Source organism: Ambystoma mexicanum, chromosome 6q (assembly GCF_040938575.1).
Source record: "Ambystoma mexicanum isolate Mex_15411 chromosome 6q, UKY_AmexF1_1, whole genome shotgun sequence".
NCBI classification, from domain to species: Eukaryota; Metazoa; Chordata; class Amphibia; order Caudata; family Ambystomatidae; genus Ambystoma; species Ambystoma mexicanum.
In genome coordinates, this window is record NC_090937.1 from 1565605562 (window position 1) to 1565621542 (window position 15981).

Here is a 15981-nt window from a genome sequence, read left to right on the forward strand (position 1 = left end):
TACCACTTGTTCGACCCTTGGTCGATTTTGTCAGTTGTTGTTAAGCTATACCACCTCCAGCCCTCTTCGGCCACTCATTTCCCCCGCCGACGCAAGATTTTCCGCTGTGGTTTCGACGGAGGTGTTGCCCGGCCTCGCCGGCCAACACAGTATGGAGAAGTGGGTGTTTGGTGTGGACATTTTTTTTTCTAGAATGCCTTTCTCTCCCCCCCCCCCCCCCTTTCCTTCTGGGTCATTATCACTAGTTACGTCCTCCGCTATGGAGAGGACTCCCTGATTTTGCCCACTTTGCACGGGCAAATTTCCGTGGAAGGACAAGCATAAGCGGTGTAACCGCTGCTTATCCCACGACCGCAAAGAGGACGGGTGTGCGGCCTGTAAACTCCACGCAGGGTCAAGAGGTGGGCAGCCTACGGCATGTCGAAGGTGGATTCCTCACCCGCAGCAGCCACCGCCAAGTGTGACGAGGGGGACAGTGATAACGCTGGTTGTTGGCCTCTCAATGGAGAGAATGACTTTGGCTCACATGGCTCCCTAAAGGCACTCTTCGAAATCCGTTGACTTTGATACTGTTTGGTAGCTTGTTGTATACTGGTACTGCTGGGAAAGTCTTTTCTATTGGAGGATTCACTTGTCCTCTTAATTACTGAGAAATTGTTCTAACCTTTTCCTTTTTGCAACTCCAAGTCAACAAAAGTGTATTGGTGTGATATATAAATGCAAATACTATCCTTATGATTGAAGTCCCCTCGGGGTGTTGGAGTACTTTATGATGCATATACAAAGATTATCTACTGGCTTTATTTGACGCTGAAAAGTAATGTTAAAGTGCATTTGATTTGTTAGAACAAATTGCCCTTTTAAAAGAATGCTTATTTAAACTGACGTTAGTTAAATGCTTAACTATTTATAACTGAAACCTTGAGTGTTGGCTACTTATTTACGGATTTCCATTGTACAGCTCTACAGCTCGCATTTACCCCTCACATTAAAGGCATGGTCTAGTAAAAAATGTTGTTTAAAAAATAGATAGGCAACATAAAAAAAATACTTGCATTCTTTTTTAAAACTTCCTATGTTGAATTTTGAGCTATTCAAGCTCAAAATTTGCAAAAGCAAGCACATGGGCGCATCCATTTTGTGAAATGGATGCCCTCCTGTGCTGGCTTTTGCGGCACTAATGAAGGAAAAGCCAGCCAGCTGTAGTAAACAAAAGTTACAGCTGGGTGGCTTGCCCTTCATTAGTGCCGTACGCGGAGGACTGGGACCGGAGACCAGAGCAGGAAAGCTGCAGCTGAATCTCGGCAAGTGCTATTTATTTAAAAAAAAAAAAAATAAATAAGCACTAGCTGCGTTTTTTTCTAAGTTTTACGGGCTGGAGGAGCCCGGAAAACTTACAAATAAAACCGCAGCTTTTAAAAACGTTGTATATTTTTGCGGTCGCTTTTGAAGGCTTGGAGGAGCCTGAGAAACTCGGAAAGAAAAACCGCAGCGTTTTCTAACACAACCGCGTTGTTTCTGCCTGAATCTGCTTTCCCATTTGGGGCTCTCGGGCTCCCCACAGGGAGCCCGAGAGCCCCAAATGGGAAATCAGCTGTAGGCAGAAACACTATGCGGCATGTAAACACAACCGTGTTGTGTTTCTGCCTGCTGTGGCTATCACTTTGGGTCTCCGGTGCTCCCAGGGGAGCACCGGAGACCCAAAGTGAAAGCCAAGGCAGGCAGAAACACAACACGGTTGTGTTGGAAAACGCTGCGTTTTTTCCTTCCGAGTTTCTCAGGCTCCTCCGAGCCGGAGCAGCCTGAGAAACTTGGAAAGAAAAACCGCAGCGTTTTCCAACACAATAACTTTGTATTTGTTTGCGGTCGCTTCAAAAGCGACCGCAAACATAAATACAACATTTTTAAAGCTGCGGTTTTATTTCTAAGTTTTCCGGGCTCCTCCAGCCCGGAAAAAGTAGAAAAAAAACCGCAGCTAGTGCTTATTTTAAATAAATAGCACTTACCGAGATTCAGCTGCAGCTTTCTGGCTCTGGTTTCCGGTCCCTGTCCTCCGCGTACAGCACTAATGAAGGGAAAGCCACCCAGCGGTAGCTTTTGTTTACTACAGCTGGCTGGCTTTTCCTTCATTAGTGCCGCAAAAGCCAGCACAGGAGGGCATCCATTTCACAAAATGGATGCACCCATGTGCTTGCTTTTGCTCAATTTTACATGGGAAGTTTTAAAAAAGAGAATGCTAGTATTTTTATTTTTTTATGTTGCCTATCTATTTTTAAATACAATTTTTTACTAGACCATGCCTTTAAGCCTGGCTGCAAAACAACTTGTGTAGTACAGACCTAAACCAAAAGGTGGGATAGCTAATACCAAGCAGATATGTTTTGTGTAGTCTCACCCATTATGACTACACCAATTCTTACCTAACCGCTACCGCGAGTAGTTCTTTTTGTTTTTCTTGTTTTGCTTGAGACCACTTGAAGTTGTCAGCATGCAGTGTGACTTTGTAGTTTCAGTTATGAATAAAAAGTACCCGTCGCACAGGATGTCAAATCTCTAACATGTTTGCCCATTGATCTAACGTTGATTAGGTTGAAATGGATCTTTTTGATGTCGTTAGGTTTTTTTTTTTAATCCTTGTCTTGTTCTGTCGGAGTTCTTCTGTAATGTCACAAATTGGTTGGTGCTCCGTGTAGTCTTACTTGATCGCTGAAACGTCCTGTCAAATGGAGTATCGGATTGTTAAATTCTTCTGCTTCATCATCTTCTATGTTTTTGTGTGATTGCTGCTGTTGCCCTTGTGTTTTTGTGATAAGGGGTCATGGCGTTGGTTGCATTCCTTTTTATCCCCCGCACCCCACCCCCCCACATAAAATTGCTGCAAGGTTCTCTGCAAAATCTTTGCCATTTTCACATTCAACATTTTCGAATGCACACTAGGATCTAAGATCAGTACCAACTGTATATATTGTACATACTTTGAAATGTTCCTACTACCTGCCTGTACATATTATATTTGGCACTTTAACGCCACAATTGTATAACTGATTATTTACTGTAACTATGTAACCTGTACTTAAGCGCCCATTTACCCCTGGGTCTGGAGCGCTATACTAAATAAAACAAACACTAATGCAGTGATAGTTTTGTTCCTGTGGCACTGTGTACTAATAGTCAAAATTTCTCTAGAACTCTTACGGTGGAAGCAGTAGTATTTTTACTGCATTTGTTTTTGGGGGGAGGATTTGCCTTTTTTTAGGGAGTAAAAGTGAACGATAGTCATCTGTAGGGTGGAGATTACACCTGTAGCGTTTTTTGGGACTGTGTACCCATCAATGAGCCTTCATACATCCCTTAGGTGAAGCTGGGCTTCCATAGCTTACTTGTGTGGCCACCACTGCAGATGGCAATGCAAGAAAAGTCTAGGAAGCACCTCTTATTTGTTGTCCCCATAACTGGGCTCAGTAACTTTTTTTATTCTTTAAGGGCTGTAGCCCCACTGCAGGCTCTCCTAAAATCATCTGTTTTGGGGTAGGATTTTCATATCCATGATTAATCTGCTTGACCTGTGTCAACCCTAAAACATTTTGCTTTACTGGTGGATTATATTTCCTTATCTGTGTTTTAGGAACCTTTTTCCACAGTCTTTTACACTGTTCAGCTGGTGAAAGCTGAAGACTAGCCCAGGCCACACCTGGAACTGTGGACATTAACCTGCGTCGCATCTAGATGGGATCAATTGAAGGACAGCAACCCCACGCCTGGATGAGTGTTGGCGTGTGCCACACTTGGAATTGCAAACACCAGCCAGCGCAGCATCCGGATGGGGTTGCGAATGATAGCATGCCCACACCTGGACAGATTTCAGAACGCTAGCTTGCGCTGCATCTGCACGGGACTGTGAATTGTTGGCTTGCCCACACCCAGAAAGAATTGTGGACATTGGCCCGCGCCGCATCCGGATAGAGTTGCCACTGCCACACTGGGTCAGAACTGCAATGCTAGCATGTCAAAGGTCTGGTAACCCACTAACCAATATAAGCTCAAACTCTGCATACTTATCTCACTCAAACTCGCACAACCATCTCTCGCACAACAAGCCGCACGCACTTCACAACACTGCAACAACACATAAACCGGACCAACAGCACACGCGGCCTATCACAGACCCGATACCAGCACCAAAGCTCAGCATCTGGTGTATACCGAGTTGAAGCTGCCAACAGAACGTCACTCCTCTCACTATCCTACTCCCTCTTCACCTTACTAACCCTCCCCACCATTTACAGATCCGCAAGAGCGCCTGGGGACCAATTTCGTTGGTGACGGTGCACGGTACAAATACCTTTAACATTTAACATAACGTGTTAAACCTGCCATACTGTCTTTTTATTTTTATTCTTTGACAACTTTTGGCACATAATGCCTATTGTTGCTGTTTCCCTTGGGGCTCCCCTTTTAACTTTCTCTGGCTAAGCTGGTGAGAACAAGTTCCCAAGTGTAGAATGGATCTTTCGATCACTTTTACATTTTATTAGGTGAGCCTTATGTGTAGTGCTCGGTGGGTGATAATGGCTATCCCCTTTCTTATTCTAAATGTAGCATTTATGTTAGAAAGGACAAACTTAACTTTAATGGCATGTAGCAATGAACCTTTTTATTTATTCGGTGCACTTTACCGTGGGCTGTTTCCACAGCACTGGTAAAGGCATGCATATTTGCTCATTTGACCAAAATGGCCCCGCCTGTTTATTTTTTTTTTTTGGGTTCCTTGTCCTTTCTTGTTCCTTCCCCTGACATCCAGAGCGGGAAAATCCTTTAACTTTATCTTCTGACTGCTACAATCCAGTTCAATCTGGGAGGCTGGCTGAAAGGACTGCCAACACCCAAAGTTTGAATGTTGCATGACTGTTTGATTGGCTGGGTTCCTGCATAAAAGTTGGATTCTTAAGTAGTCGACCACTGGAAGCAAAACCGCAGAGGATGATGAAGAAAATGTGACAGACTATTTCCAGCGACCCAAGAGCCTGCTTTGTAAGCGGAGCCTGATGTTATCCTTCCTTCCAATCGACCTGATGACTCCGAAAACTACGACCCAGAGCCTGGTCGGACCCACTAGACTCAAGACCACCTGCATTTTGAACCATCCCACGTCATGCGGTGCTCTTGCCGGGCTGCAACACCCTTGGAACTCGAGCCATCATGCGGTGCACAGTCTTCCATATTCCGAATTGTGTTGAAATGTTGTGGGCCTCCTGCTGGACCTCCTGAAACATGAATAGAGTATGAAAAGTTCCCCTCACCAGAGTGCTGGACCTTGCAAATTACGAGAATCCAACCAGCAATGTTCGGCCACCTTCTTGCTCCTGAAAAGGGTGTCAAATTCAGAGCCGCATCCAGCCACAAAGAAACTCTTGCCTGGAGCCTTCTGCAGTGATTCTTGCTGATAACACCCATCCAGGGTCCTGTCTTCTATCTTCACGATAAGGAATTCAGCGCCTTTGTTTTTGGCTGACGATCCTGAAGTTGTTCTGCTGCAAACTCTTACTCTGTGCTGAAGTACTGTGTTGGTTTGGGTATTACCTACCTTAAGTCGCTTGTGATTCCGTTGTAGCTTTGGGGCGTCTGTGCGTCCAGTGCACCTAGGCCCCTGCTGGAATCCTTCTAGGGTGTCTTCTTTGATGTCCCTGGACACTCAACTAACTTTGAAAGTATAAAACTTACTTGTTTGAACAGTCTTCCTCAGGAGCTCTGACTGTGCCTGCAACTGAGCCCTATCTCACCCTGCCTACAGCTGGCTCCTAGACGACTAGGGTCCCTCTACTTTCCCTGGGAGGACTCACGTAATTTTTATTTTTTTATTTTTTTTATTTGTTTTGGTTTAGAAAAACCTTTACAAAACTTATTCATTTTCATTACAGAGAAATACAAAGTAAAAACAACGAAATAGCAAAGCAGAAACATATTCACATCTTCAAATAAGAGAACAGTTAATCTCCTGTATCTAACATATTGACCCTATTACCAAGTTCATATCATAAATTTTCACACCATTACCTAACCAAGTCACCGAATAGCAATCCATAAATTCATCCTCATTACTCTTAGATAGTAGGAAGACCAAAACCAGATTAAAATAAACGAAAAAATATAGCAATGAAAGGAAATTTAAAACTGAGCACACATTTCTCAGAAACGTTGCTACCCTGATATTCAAGTTGCCATTGTTGTTGTGTAGCATTTTATACCAAATAAATTCTCTTTGCTTCCGCCGTATTATGGACATATTGCGCAAAATATAGGAGTCTTTTTTTTTCCCCTCAGTGCTGGGCATGCCAGAAGTATATGTTTCAGGTCCTCAACCATGCCTTCTATACCACAAAACATACACCACGGCCATATGAGTTGAACAATTGATCTGATAGAGAGTATTTGGTTTGTGGGCAATATGTTGAATCTAAAACTCATAAAATTGTTACGGATTGTTTTATTTGGATACTTTGTTAGGTAACTTTCCATTACTGGCAACCATTTATTTAAAGCACACGCTTGATGGTAGAGTTTGGTACTCAGTATCACATTTTTAGTATGAATCCAATCTAAACCCAGCACACTTTCTTTCACTCTTACTGGATTATTCCTAAGGGAAATCGTAGAGATACCCATTAAATTCAAGTTTTTATTTATTAATTCCACTATGAAAGGATTACAAATATCCCGACCTGCATGGTAGTATAAAGTATTGGTCTCTAAGGAATTGCATTTTCTCCATAGCGTCATCCGTTTCCATGTCACTAACGCCTGAAGTGAATTTAAACCCATTTCGTACTTGATTAAATTGTACGGAATACATTTTGGTAAATAATACATTACCGATTTCCAGATGTAACTTTCTGTTGAGGCCCACAGATCTTTACACGTTAGGAATGGAATTCAGCCCCATATATTACTCGCGTAATAGAATTGATCTGCCTTGAAAAGTAAAACAAGTGTTGAAAAGTTTACTTAGTTGGTAACTGAGTGAATGTTAATTATCTTGAAAGTGTTCTTAAACTGGTAAAAGAATATGTAAAGTTATTACTTAACTTGGGTATGTTTTGCCATACTGAAAAATGTGTATATATAGTTTTTACCTGCCTGCAGTAGCCCTGTGCCATTCTGAATAAGTGTACTCCAAGTCTTACTTTCCATAGTCTCATCATTCTAAAAGAAAGTAGATTTGAAGTTAATTTACTCACCTGTGAATTGGGTGCCCCTCTTGCAAAAAGTAAAGCTGTTGGTTCCACTTTACGATTGCTGTTAGGATATTAATCTGAGTGTCCCCAATTTGGTCTTGCTTCCCCTGACTTGCTGTTAGCCTGTCCAGTAGAAGTCTGCCTTAGGTTATGCTTATTTCTAAGTTGCGGATAGCCCCTTTTTGAAAAGAAAAGTGTATAGGTTTTACTTGCCTTGTATTAGCTGTGCCATCCTGAAACAAGTTGAAGGGTTATTGCTTACCTTAGTCTGTGCTGAACTGATCTCAAAAGCGAACTGTAATAGTATATCACAAGAATAGGTTTTACCTGCATCAATTAGCTATGTGCCATTCTTGGGTGTAGCTAACCCTTGTCTGCCTTGAGCCATCCAAAAATAGTGTAATAAGTTCTTATGATCTTGGACTGTTTCACTGAGCTAAACGTTAAGTGTAATTGTATTTCTGATGCTTGTGTAATTTGCTTAGATCACATGCTATGCATAGGCCGACATCGAGTGGAAGCTGTAGAGTATTAGTTTTACAAAACTCGAAAATGGATGTCAAAGGGGCGTGCTCAGTAATACTATCCCTATTGTGACGTCCCCTGTACCCGTGATCTCTCATGCGTGTCATGGGCCCTCAGATTGTTGTTTTCCACCATCATGAGCGGATGCATATTTGCGGGGTGCATTTCGGCTTACGCCATTGACCTTTATGTAACTCTTTCTGTCCTTTACCAACGCTGTGTCGACGCTGTGAAGACTTCAGGAAGACTACGAAGCTGACCACCGGACGAAGATTTCGACAGCGCCACTCGACCTTGGAAGGCCTTTTCGGCCTTAGAGAAGGGAGAGTGGGGGGGTTGTCAACCTGTATATTCCCATCATTTCCCATTGGCGCCCAGCTGTGTGCCATGGAGCGTACTCCTTTTTTAAAATTCAGTCCATCCTGCAATAAAAAAAATATACGTGAGTCGACAAACACAGGGTGTGCAACCTTGGTTTGCACAGAGACCACGACGAGGCTCATTGTCGGGCCTGTAAACTGCTCCGACCCAAGACCCACAAGGGCAGGCGGAAAAAGCATTGGGCCAATCACGCAATGCAGTCAGAAGCCGCTATGGACTTTGAAAGGGTGTCCAGCGAAGGACGCCGCCCCTTCGGACGGTGAGGGTGACGGGGGAGCCTCAACGTTCCCTGGTGCCAGCACCCGACCGTGACAGGCCGACGGTCCTATTACGGGAAAGACACCCGGCGGCAAGGGCACAACACTCCCCACACTAAACACACTCCCCACGTCAAAGTCGCAGTGCAAGCCATCCCTGCAGTCGAGGCTCGACCTACACCCGAGGACAAGCGGAGGGAGTCTGGTTTGGCCCATTGTGCTGAAGAACAGACCCCCAAGGCCCCTACCTCGACCCCTATCTCCAAACGTTTCCTGCAAGAGCAAGTATGATAGAGAAAAGCTCAAGTCCAGCTCGTATTAGGATAAGGGCTCGGGATGGGAGAGACAGACCTGGAGAGCAGTCATCCACCCCAGAACCTGTGGTTATTCCTGCCCAAGACACCTCCGAGGAGCCTGACCAGGCAGCACAGCCTGATCCTATCTGTGTAGATGAGGAAGAGCTATATCCCACCTCTACCCCTGCCTACCCAGGGGCTTCCCCCGGTTCAGCCTCATGGACCGCACAAGATATTGATAGTCATGAGTCATATGACTTGTTTGGCTAATATTTTCGATCAACATCCACATGTTCTCACAAATCTTGCCAACACGTGTCCCACTACCCAGGCGTCTGGCTCAAAAACAAGAGACGCAGCCTCTCAGTCTGAATTACCGGCACAACTGGCTAAGAAAATATCTTTTGCCCCAGTGGAACGGTTTGTGGAGCCAGTCCCCAAAACTCCCAGCCTCTCCTCTGGCCTGTACGACCTGGATGCAGGGGCTGATGAATACATGGATGAGCCTTATTATGACGCCGAAAAGTAGGGTGCCGGGCGGGGGGGGGGGGGGGTCGATCAAGATGACAGTCGGTAGTTTTTGCAATGGGCTCTTCAGTCCCACAAGACCCTCCTTTACCCGACAACCAGCCCCTGTTCAATGATATACTCCTAAGGGCTGCAGAGCATTTGGGATTGAAACGCAGGAGATCCACCAGCATAAAGATTTTGCAGAAAACATCTTGGGCGACAAACCTACAGCCCAATTTATTCCCCTGCTTAAGTCAGTCCAAAGAAGGATTACGCCTTCCTTAGAAAGGCCGAATTAAACCATGGCAGTAAACCCTAGAATTGAGAAACTCTTCCGCCCAGCGCCTTCCGACCCTTTATATATAAGGGGCCAACTTCGGCCAGACTCTTTGGTAGTTTCCACTACCAGGAAGAGAGCTGGTACTCCCTTGGCATCCTCCGAAGCTCCTCTGGACAAGGAGAGCAAAAAACTGTATGCCATGGGTAGAAGAATAGCGTAATCGGTTGCATACCAAGCGCGATTAGCAAATAATTCCACCTTACTATCAAGCTATGCCTGCACCAAATGGGATGAGGCGACGGCCCTGGCAGAGTCAGCACCAGAGTCACTTAAATCCAAACTCTCCCTTCTGGCTGCCGAAGGCAGAGCTACAGCTGGCGTTCTCTTGAAAAACAACTCTGACGCAGCGGATAACGGTGGCCGCGTTATCGCGGAAGCCACAATCTTAAAACGCCATGCTTGGCTTACACAGTCGTGGCTTCAAATTGGAAACTCAAGCTATCTTACTAAACATGCCTGTTGAGCAGAATGTGGTGTTTGGTAAAGCGGTTGAGGGCGCTCTAAAGTCCGCCAAGGAAGAATGAGACACTAAAAAGCCTTGGCCAGCTGATGAACAACCAGGCCAAAGAGGTGGCAATACATTTTGTCGCTTTCGGGGTCAAAACACAGAGGCACCGGATATAATCAGAGCCAAGGTTCCTCATGGAACACCAAACAAGCTATTCAGGGTTACCACAGAGTTCGGCGCGGAAAAGGGAGAGGTTCCCCCACCAGAGGTGGAGGGACGCCCATCAAGCAATGACGCCCTGCTACAAGTGCCCTCCCACCCCTCACCAGTCGGGCAACGAATATCTTTTTTCACCCACGCATGCGAGGGTATAACATCAGACAAGTGGGTGCTGTCGACGGTGACAGGAGGTTACTGTATAAAACTCCAGGGAAGACCATCAAACCTCCCACCGTGCCAGAAAAGACCCTCACAGGAAGAACTCCTCCTGCAGGGGAAGTCAAGGCTCTACTCCTCAAGAACGCCATCGAAGTTGTGCCATACAACAAGGTAAACAAGGGTATTTATTCAACATACTTCCTTGTTCAAAGAAAGATCTGACCATGCACCTGGTACTAGACTTGCACCCTGCAAACAAGTTTGTCAAGCCACAAAAACTTTGCATGACAATGCTACAAGAAGTAATTCTTCTGTTAAAACGGAGGGGGAATTACATGGCAACATTGGACATGAAAGATGCTTATTCATATTTCAATGTTCCCAGCGCACAGAAGATTCTTTCGGTTCAAAGTAGCAGACCAGCACTACCAGTTAAAGGTGCTGCGCTTTCGGATAGCCTCGGCTCCAAGGGTGTTCACCAAGGTACTGGTGGTGGTGGTGGTAGCGCACCTACGCAAGGTGTCAATCCCAGTGTACCCGTAACTGGATGACTGGCTGATCACGGGAGAAGCCTATGATCTTTGCAAGCTAAACCCGCAAAGAAATATAGACCATCTCTTCCAATTGGGCTTCTCAATAAACGAGAAAGTCAATTCTGGTACCAAACTCATCGAAACAGTCCCTAAGAGCTGTGTTAGATACGAAAACGGGTTTAGCCTCCCATCCATGGAAAGAGTACAAAACCTGCTTCGGTAAATACCCCAGTATCAAGCCAGTCTCAGGGTAAGCATATGCAAATTAATGCGCCTGCTAGGTCTAATGGCATTGTGCATTTACCTGGTCCCCAACGTGCGCCTGCGACCAATGCCGGAGTGGTTGGCGAAACAATGGTCTCAGGCAAGTGGTCACTGGGACGATCTAGTGGTTGTTTCGCCAGCACTGGTTCAGAACTTACGCTGGTGGTCAAGGGGAAACCTTTCCACGAACCTAAAGAGCAGGCCGTCATCACGACAGATGTGTGGCTTTCGGGGTCAGGGTCCCACTACCTTCATCACACAGCCTGTGGTCACAAGAGACCGCACAAAGGTACATAAACCTACTAGTTATTGGCAATCCTCAAGGCACAACAAGCCTTCGAAGAACATCTGACAAACCAATCGGTACAAGTCTTAACAGACAGCACTACCGCTATGTTCTAGGTCAACAAACGGGGAGTACACACTCTCCAAATCTGGCGCAGAAAATATGGAAGTGGGCACTCGGACGAGAAATATCATATCCTCCATCATGTTCCAGGGGTACTCAACAGCGGACTCTCTCAGCAGAGATCCTCTGCCAAAAGAGCATGAGTGGCAACTGCACGCAGACTTAGTAGACCACATCTTCTCTCTTTGGGGCTACCCCTTACTAGACTTGTTCGCTAGAAAAAAGAACAAGCAATGCCGTCCAGATTCTCCCTACCAGACTCCAAGGGGAACACCCTATAGACGAATTGGTCAGGGAGATTTGCTTACGCTCCCTGCCCCCCCCCCCCCCCCCCGACTCCATCAATCAGCAGGGTAGTGAACAAGATACACAGGGAACAGATGACGCACATCCTAGTTGCGCCTATGTGGGCGAGACAACCATGGTATCCACATCTGCGCAAACAGGCAATGTGCAACCCCATCAAACTCCTGTACCAGGTCAACCTGTTGACTCAGCACGGGGGGTCAACTATACATCCACACCCTCACTCTTTGAACCTGGCAGCAGGGCTCCTGAAGTCAGAGTTCGGACACCTTAATCTTCCACATGGACATCCTAAAAGAAGCACTGAAGCCAAACACCAGACACTGCTATTTCCACAAGTGGAAGAGATTCGTCATTTGATGTCAATCTATGCAGATAAACCCCTTGGAGTGTACTCCATCTCACATTCTTAATTACATGCTCCACCTGTTGGATTCAGGTTGGTCTAGGAGCTTTATCAGCATACACCACCTCTCAAAGTAAAATCTCATGGTGGAAAGTGCCATTCATTAAGGCATTCATGGAGGGAGTAAGGAAACTACACCCTCCTGTCTCTAATCCCCCACCTGGTTGGGATCTAAATGTAGTACTAGCAAAACTCGTGGGACCCCCCACCCCTCCTTCGAGCCTTTGCATCGGGCTACTCTTACACTTAACCTAGAAGACTGCCTTCTTAGTGGCAATTACCTCCATAAGAAGAGTTGGCGAACACCAAGCCTTGTCCGTGCAGGACCTTTTCTTTATCATTCATAAAGACAAATTGGTTTTACGGACGCACCCTAGGTTCTCACCTAAATGAATTTCCAAGTTTCACGTAAACCAGTCCATCAAGCTCCCGGCCTTCTTCCAGAAGCCAACAAGCTCAGCTGAGGTAAAACTCCATACACTAGATGGGAGGAGGGCAGTTCTCTACTACGTAGATAAGACCAAACCGCTGAGGAAGACTGATCAACTGTTAGTCTCCATGGCTACAGGGAGAACGGGTTTCCAAAAAAGCCATATCCAGCTGGATAGTCAAATGTGTACAATTATGCTATTCATTATCGGACAAAACACTGCCTGTAACACCAAGAGCCCACTCCACACGAGGTACCAGGGCCACTCTAGCCTTTTTATTGTTATTTTTAATTTTTGTTTCATGAACACACCAACTTTACCAACTTTTAGGACATACACATATATGCATCACATAATTGTCGCATGTTTTGCATCACAGTCCACCCCCCCTCCCGCCCCTTTACTCTAACCTCCATTGCAAATGGCCCCCTAGACAGCATTTGCAAGGCAGCTACATGGAGCTCAGTTCATACCTTTACTCAGCACTACTGCATTGACGCCCATTCCAAGACCGATGCACAGGTGGGACAAGCGGTTCTAAAACATCTATTTGCCGCTACTCCTTCTCTTGATCCACCACCTTCTCATAACACTGCTCGCTAATCTATGCATAGCATGTGATCTAAGCAGATTACTCAAGCATCAGAAGGAATACATTACTCCCCGTAATCTTATTTCTGGTGCTTGCATCGGCTTAGCTTCACATGCGCCCGAGAAGGTGCATAGATATTACATGAGCTTTTTATATATCTGCTTGGAAACTTTGTACTCGCGCAACTCCTCACGCTACCTCATGTCAGAAAAAATGCAATCTGAGGGACCTACACGAGTGAGGGTTCATGGATACGTCCCTATAGGGATAGTATTACTGGCACGCCACTTTTCAATGTCCCTTTTCGAGTTTCGTAAAACTGTAATACTCCGCAGCTTCCAGTAGATGTCGGCTTATGCATAGCATGTGAATCTAAGCAGATACCAGCACCAGAAATAAGATTACGGTGAGTAATGTATTCCATTACACCCCAAGGTCCAACTCCCCTAGAATAACGTAGGCTGAATCAGAGTTATAAGTTTGTATTATTCCTAGAAGTGTTCCACTATTTCAGAAAAGTATATTGTCCAGTTGGTTAACTAAATTATTGCTTGCTGAGCATCACAGTGCAACTGCTAGGCTCTACTTCTCTTGTATTACAGAAAGTAATATAAAAGTAACTATTGGGTTGACTTTGCTAGACTACTGTAAGTATTCTAAATAAGGTCTTGTGCTTTGGTCTGTGGACCTTCAAGCATAGTGGTGTGTTTTTATAAAATGTTTACAACCCTATCACCGGTACTTAACCCAAGACTTAACTTGGCCTAATTGTATCTCAAATATTTATTTGTATTTATGGTTGTCAGTGTTTCTCTTGAATCCAGGATGTTCTACAGGTGCCATGTACTTTCTACTGCCCTCTCTCCCTCCTTCGATAAGCCTGGCTGCTCTGTCTACGCTACCATATACTCGGGTGGTACAGCCTTGTTACGATTGGAGTCTCAATTGAATGGTTTTACTAAGCCCATATTTGGACTTGAGAAAATTGTTTAACCCCATGTACCTTTTTGCATGGAAAGCAGTGAAGTTAAGATAACTTGTTGAATGTAAGTGGGGAGAGAAAACATTACAAAGGTATTTTAATATTGAGGCCATGCACTATACATGTCAGCCCAAGGCAATGAGCATTACTGCATATGACCCCCCCCACCCACTCCCCGCTTTACTGAAAGTAACGATGCCTAAAAAAAGTGTGGTGCTTCCGTGCCTGCATAGAGAAAATCTAAACATTCTTATTGCCCTTTCTTAACAGGGATGGGTTAATCACCAGAATAGTAACATACACATTCAAAAATGCAGAGAACTTCGCGAAAGGTAAGACATTGTTTATTTACAAAAAATACAAGGCGCATCCTTTAATTGTTCTGAATGTCCTTCTTTTGTGTATGGTTGTATACATCTGACATTTCTGTCCAACTCAAAGTGGCAAGTCTGTATTGTTGTACTAACTTTCTTGGCGTGCTTGTCTTTCTAAACCAAAGTACATTTTGTGATCAATGAGAATCAGGAGATGCACATCGTGGCATTTTTGTGAAATGTTCCGTTATTAGAGCTCACAAGGCCTAAGCTATCCCTAAGGCTAAGTTTTTCGGCCCTACACTATAAAGAAACGTTTTGAAAGGGTGCTTGTATGTCAAACAAGAGAGGAAAAAACTCACCTTGACCAGAATCCTATGCTAACCTTAATTTTGTACCTACCTGTAACTACGTCGTGAACGTGGTCGGTGGAGAGTCTATAAAGCCCACGGAACCCTACTGGTTGGTGCAAGGTGGTGTACACCGGGAGTCCAGTACCTTCGAAGCAGAAGCAAGCCAGGAGCAGCAAGTAGACATTCCACTGAGGAGGCATCCAGAACCACCCATCTCGAAATGCAGAAACTGCTGAGAGAAACGCGACACTGCAGACTGAGGTCAGGTCTGACACGTGGATCCATGCTGGCCAGAGACGACACCCCTGAACAACACTGCCGCTGGAAGAAGGGGTACGCAACCTAGTACCAAAAGCGGGTGGCATGTGGTGAGGCCACAGTAGAGCCCACACGTAGCTGAAAATCTGTACACCTCACAAGGGGGTGTGACCTGGCGAGTAAGCCACACGCCGGGGTAGGATGGTGTGTCCAATTAACCCACAAAGGGGTGAAGAAACTGATCTACACATGAAGGCTGTACAGACATTTATTCCAGGTCGGACCCCACAAGAGGGTAAGGGAAGCAATTGCCAAGATAGAGTTGGAACAATTCAAAATCCACAACTGGATAGGAAATTCCACAACTTGAGGAAAGAAGGAAGATGCATACACTGCCAAAGTAGGTGATAACCTGGTCTAGTATTGTGAATACTGAGAATAAGGGTTCGGAGGACCTATAACAGATAATGAATTCCAAGAAACTGAATGTTAAATGTATTTATATCACGCACAGTCATCAACAGTTGGTCCCCAGGCACTCTGATGGATCTTTAAAACAAGGCGGGTGGGTTGGGTGAGTCGGGAGAGAGGGAGTAGGAGAGAGAGGTGGTGTGCTGTTGGCAGCTTCAGTTCGGTATACACCGTGCACTGAGCTTTTGTGTAAGTATTGGTTGATGCAGTGTGAAGTTTTGTATTTGTTTTTGGTTTAACATAAGAATAAAACTTTACAAATATCTCAAAACATTTTAACTATTAAAATAACTTA

General features: G+C 45.1%; 1 protein-coding gene across 7 annotated transcripts in view; it reads left to right on the plus strand.

Moving 5' to 3' along the window:
- LOC138516848 (zinc finger protein 638-like) overlaps nucleotides 1-15981 on the plus strand; it is a 1099812-nt gene that overhangs the window by 48476 nt on the left and 1035355 nt on the right. For all 7 annotated transcript variants that reach the window (XM_069632280.1, XM_069632282.1, XM_069632284.1 and 4 more), the window contains exon 3: nucleotides 14561-14622. In XM_069632280.1, the coding sequence (XP_069488381.1) occupies nucleotides 14561-14622 (62 nt within the window). The remainder of the gene's footprint in view (nucleotides 1-14560; nucleotides 14623-15981) is intronic.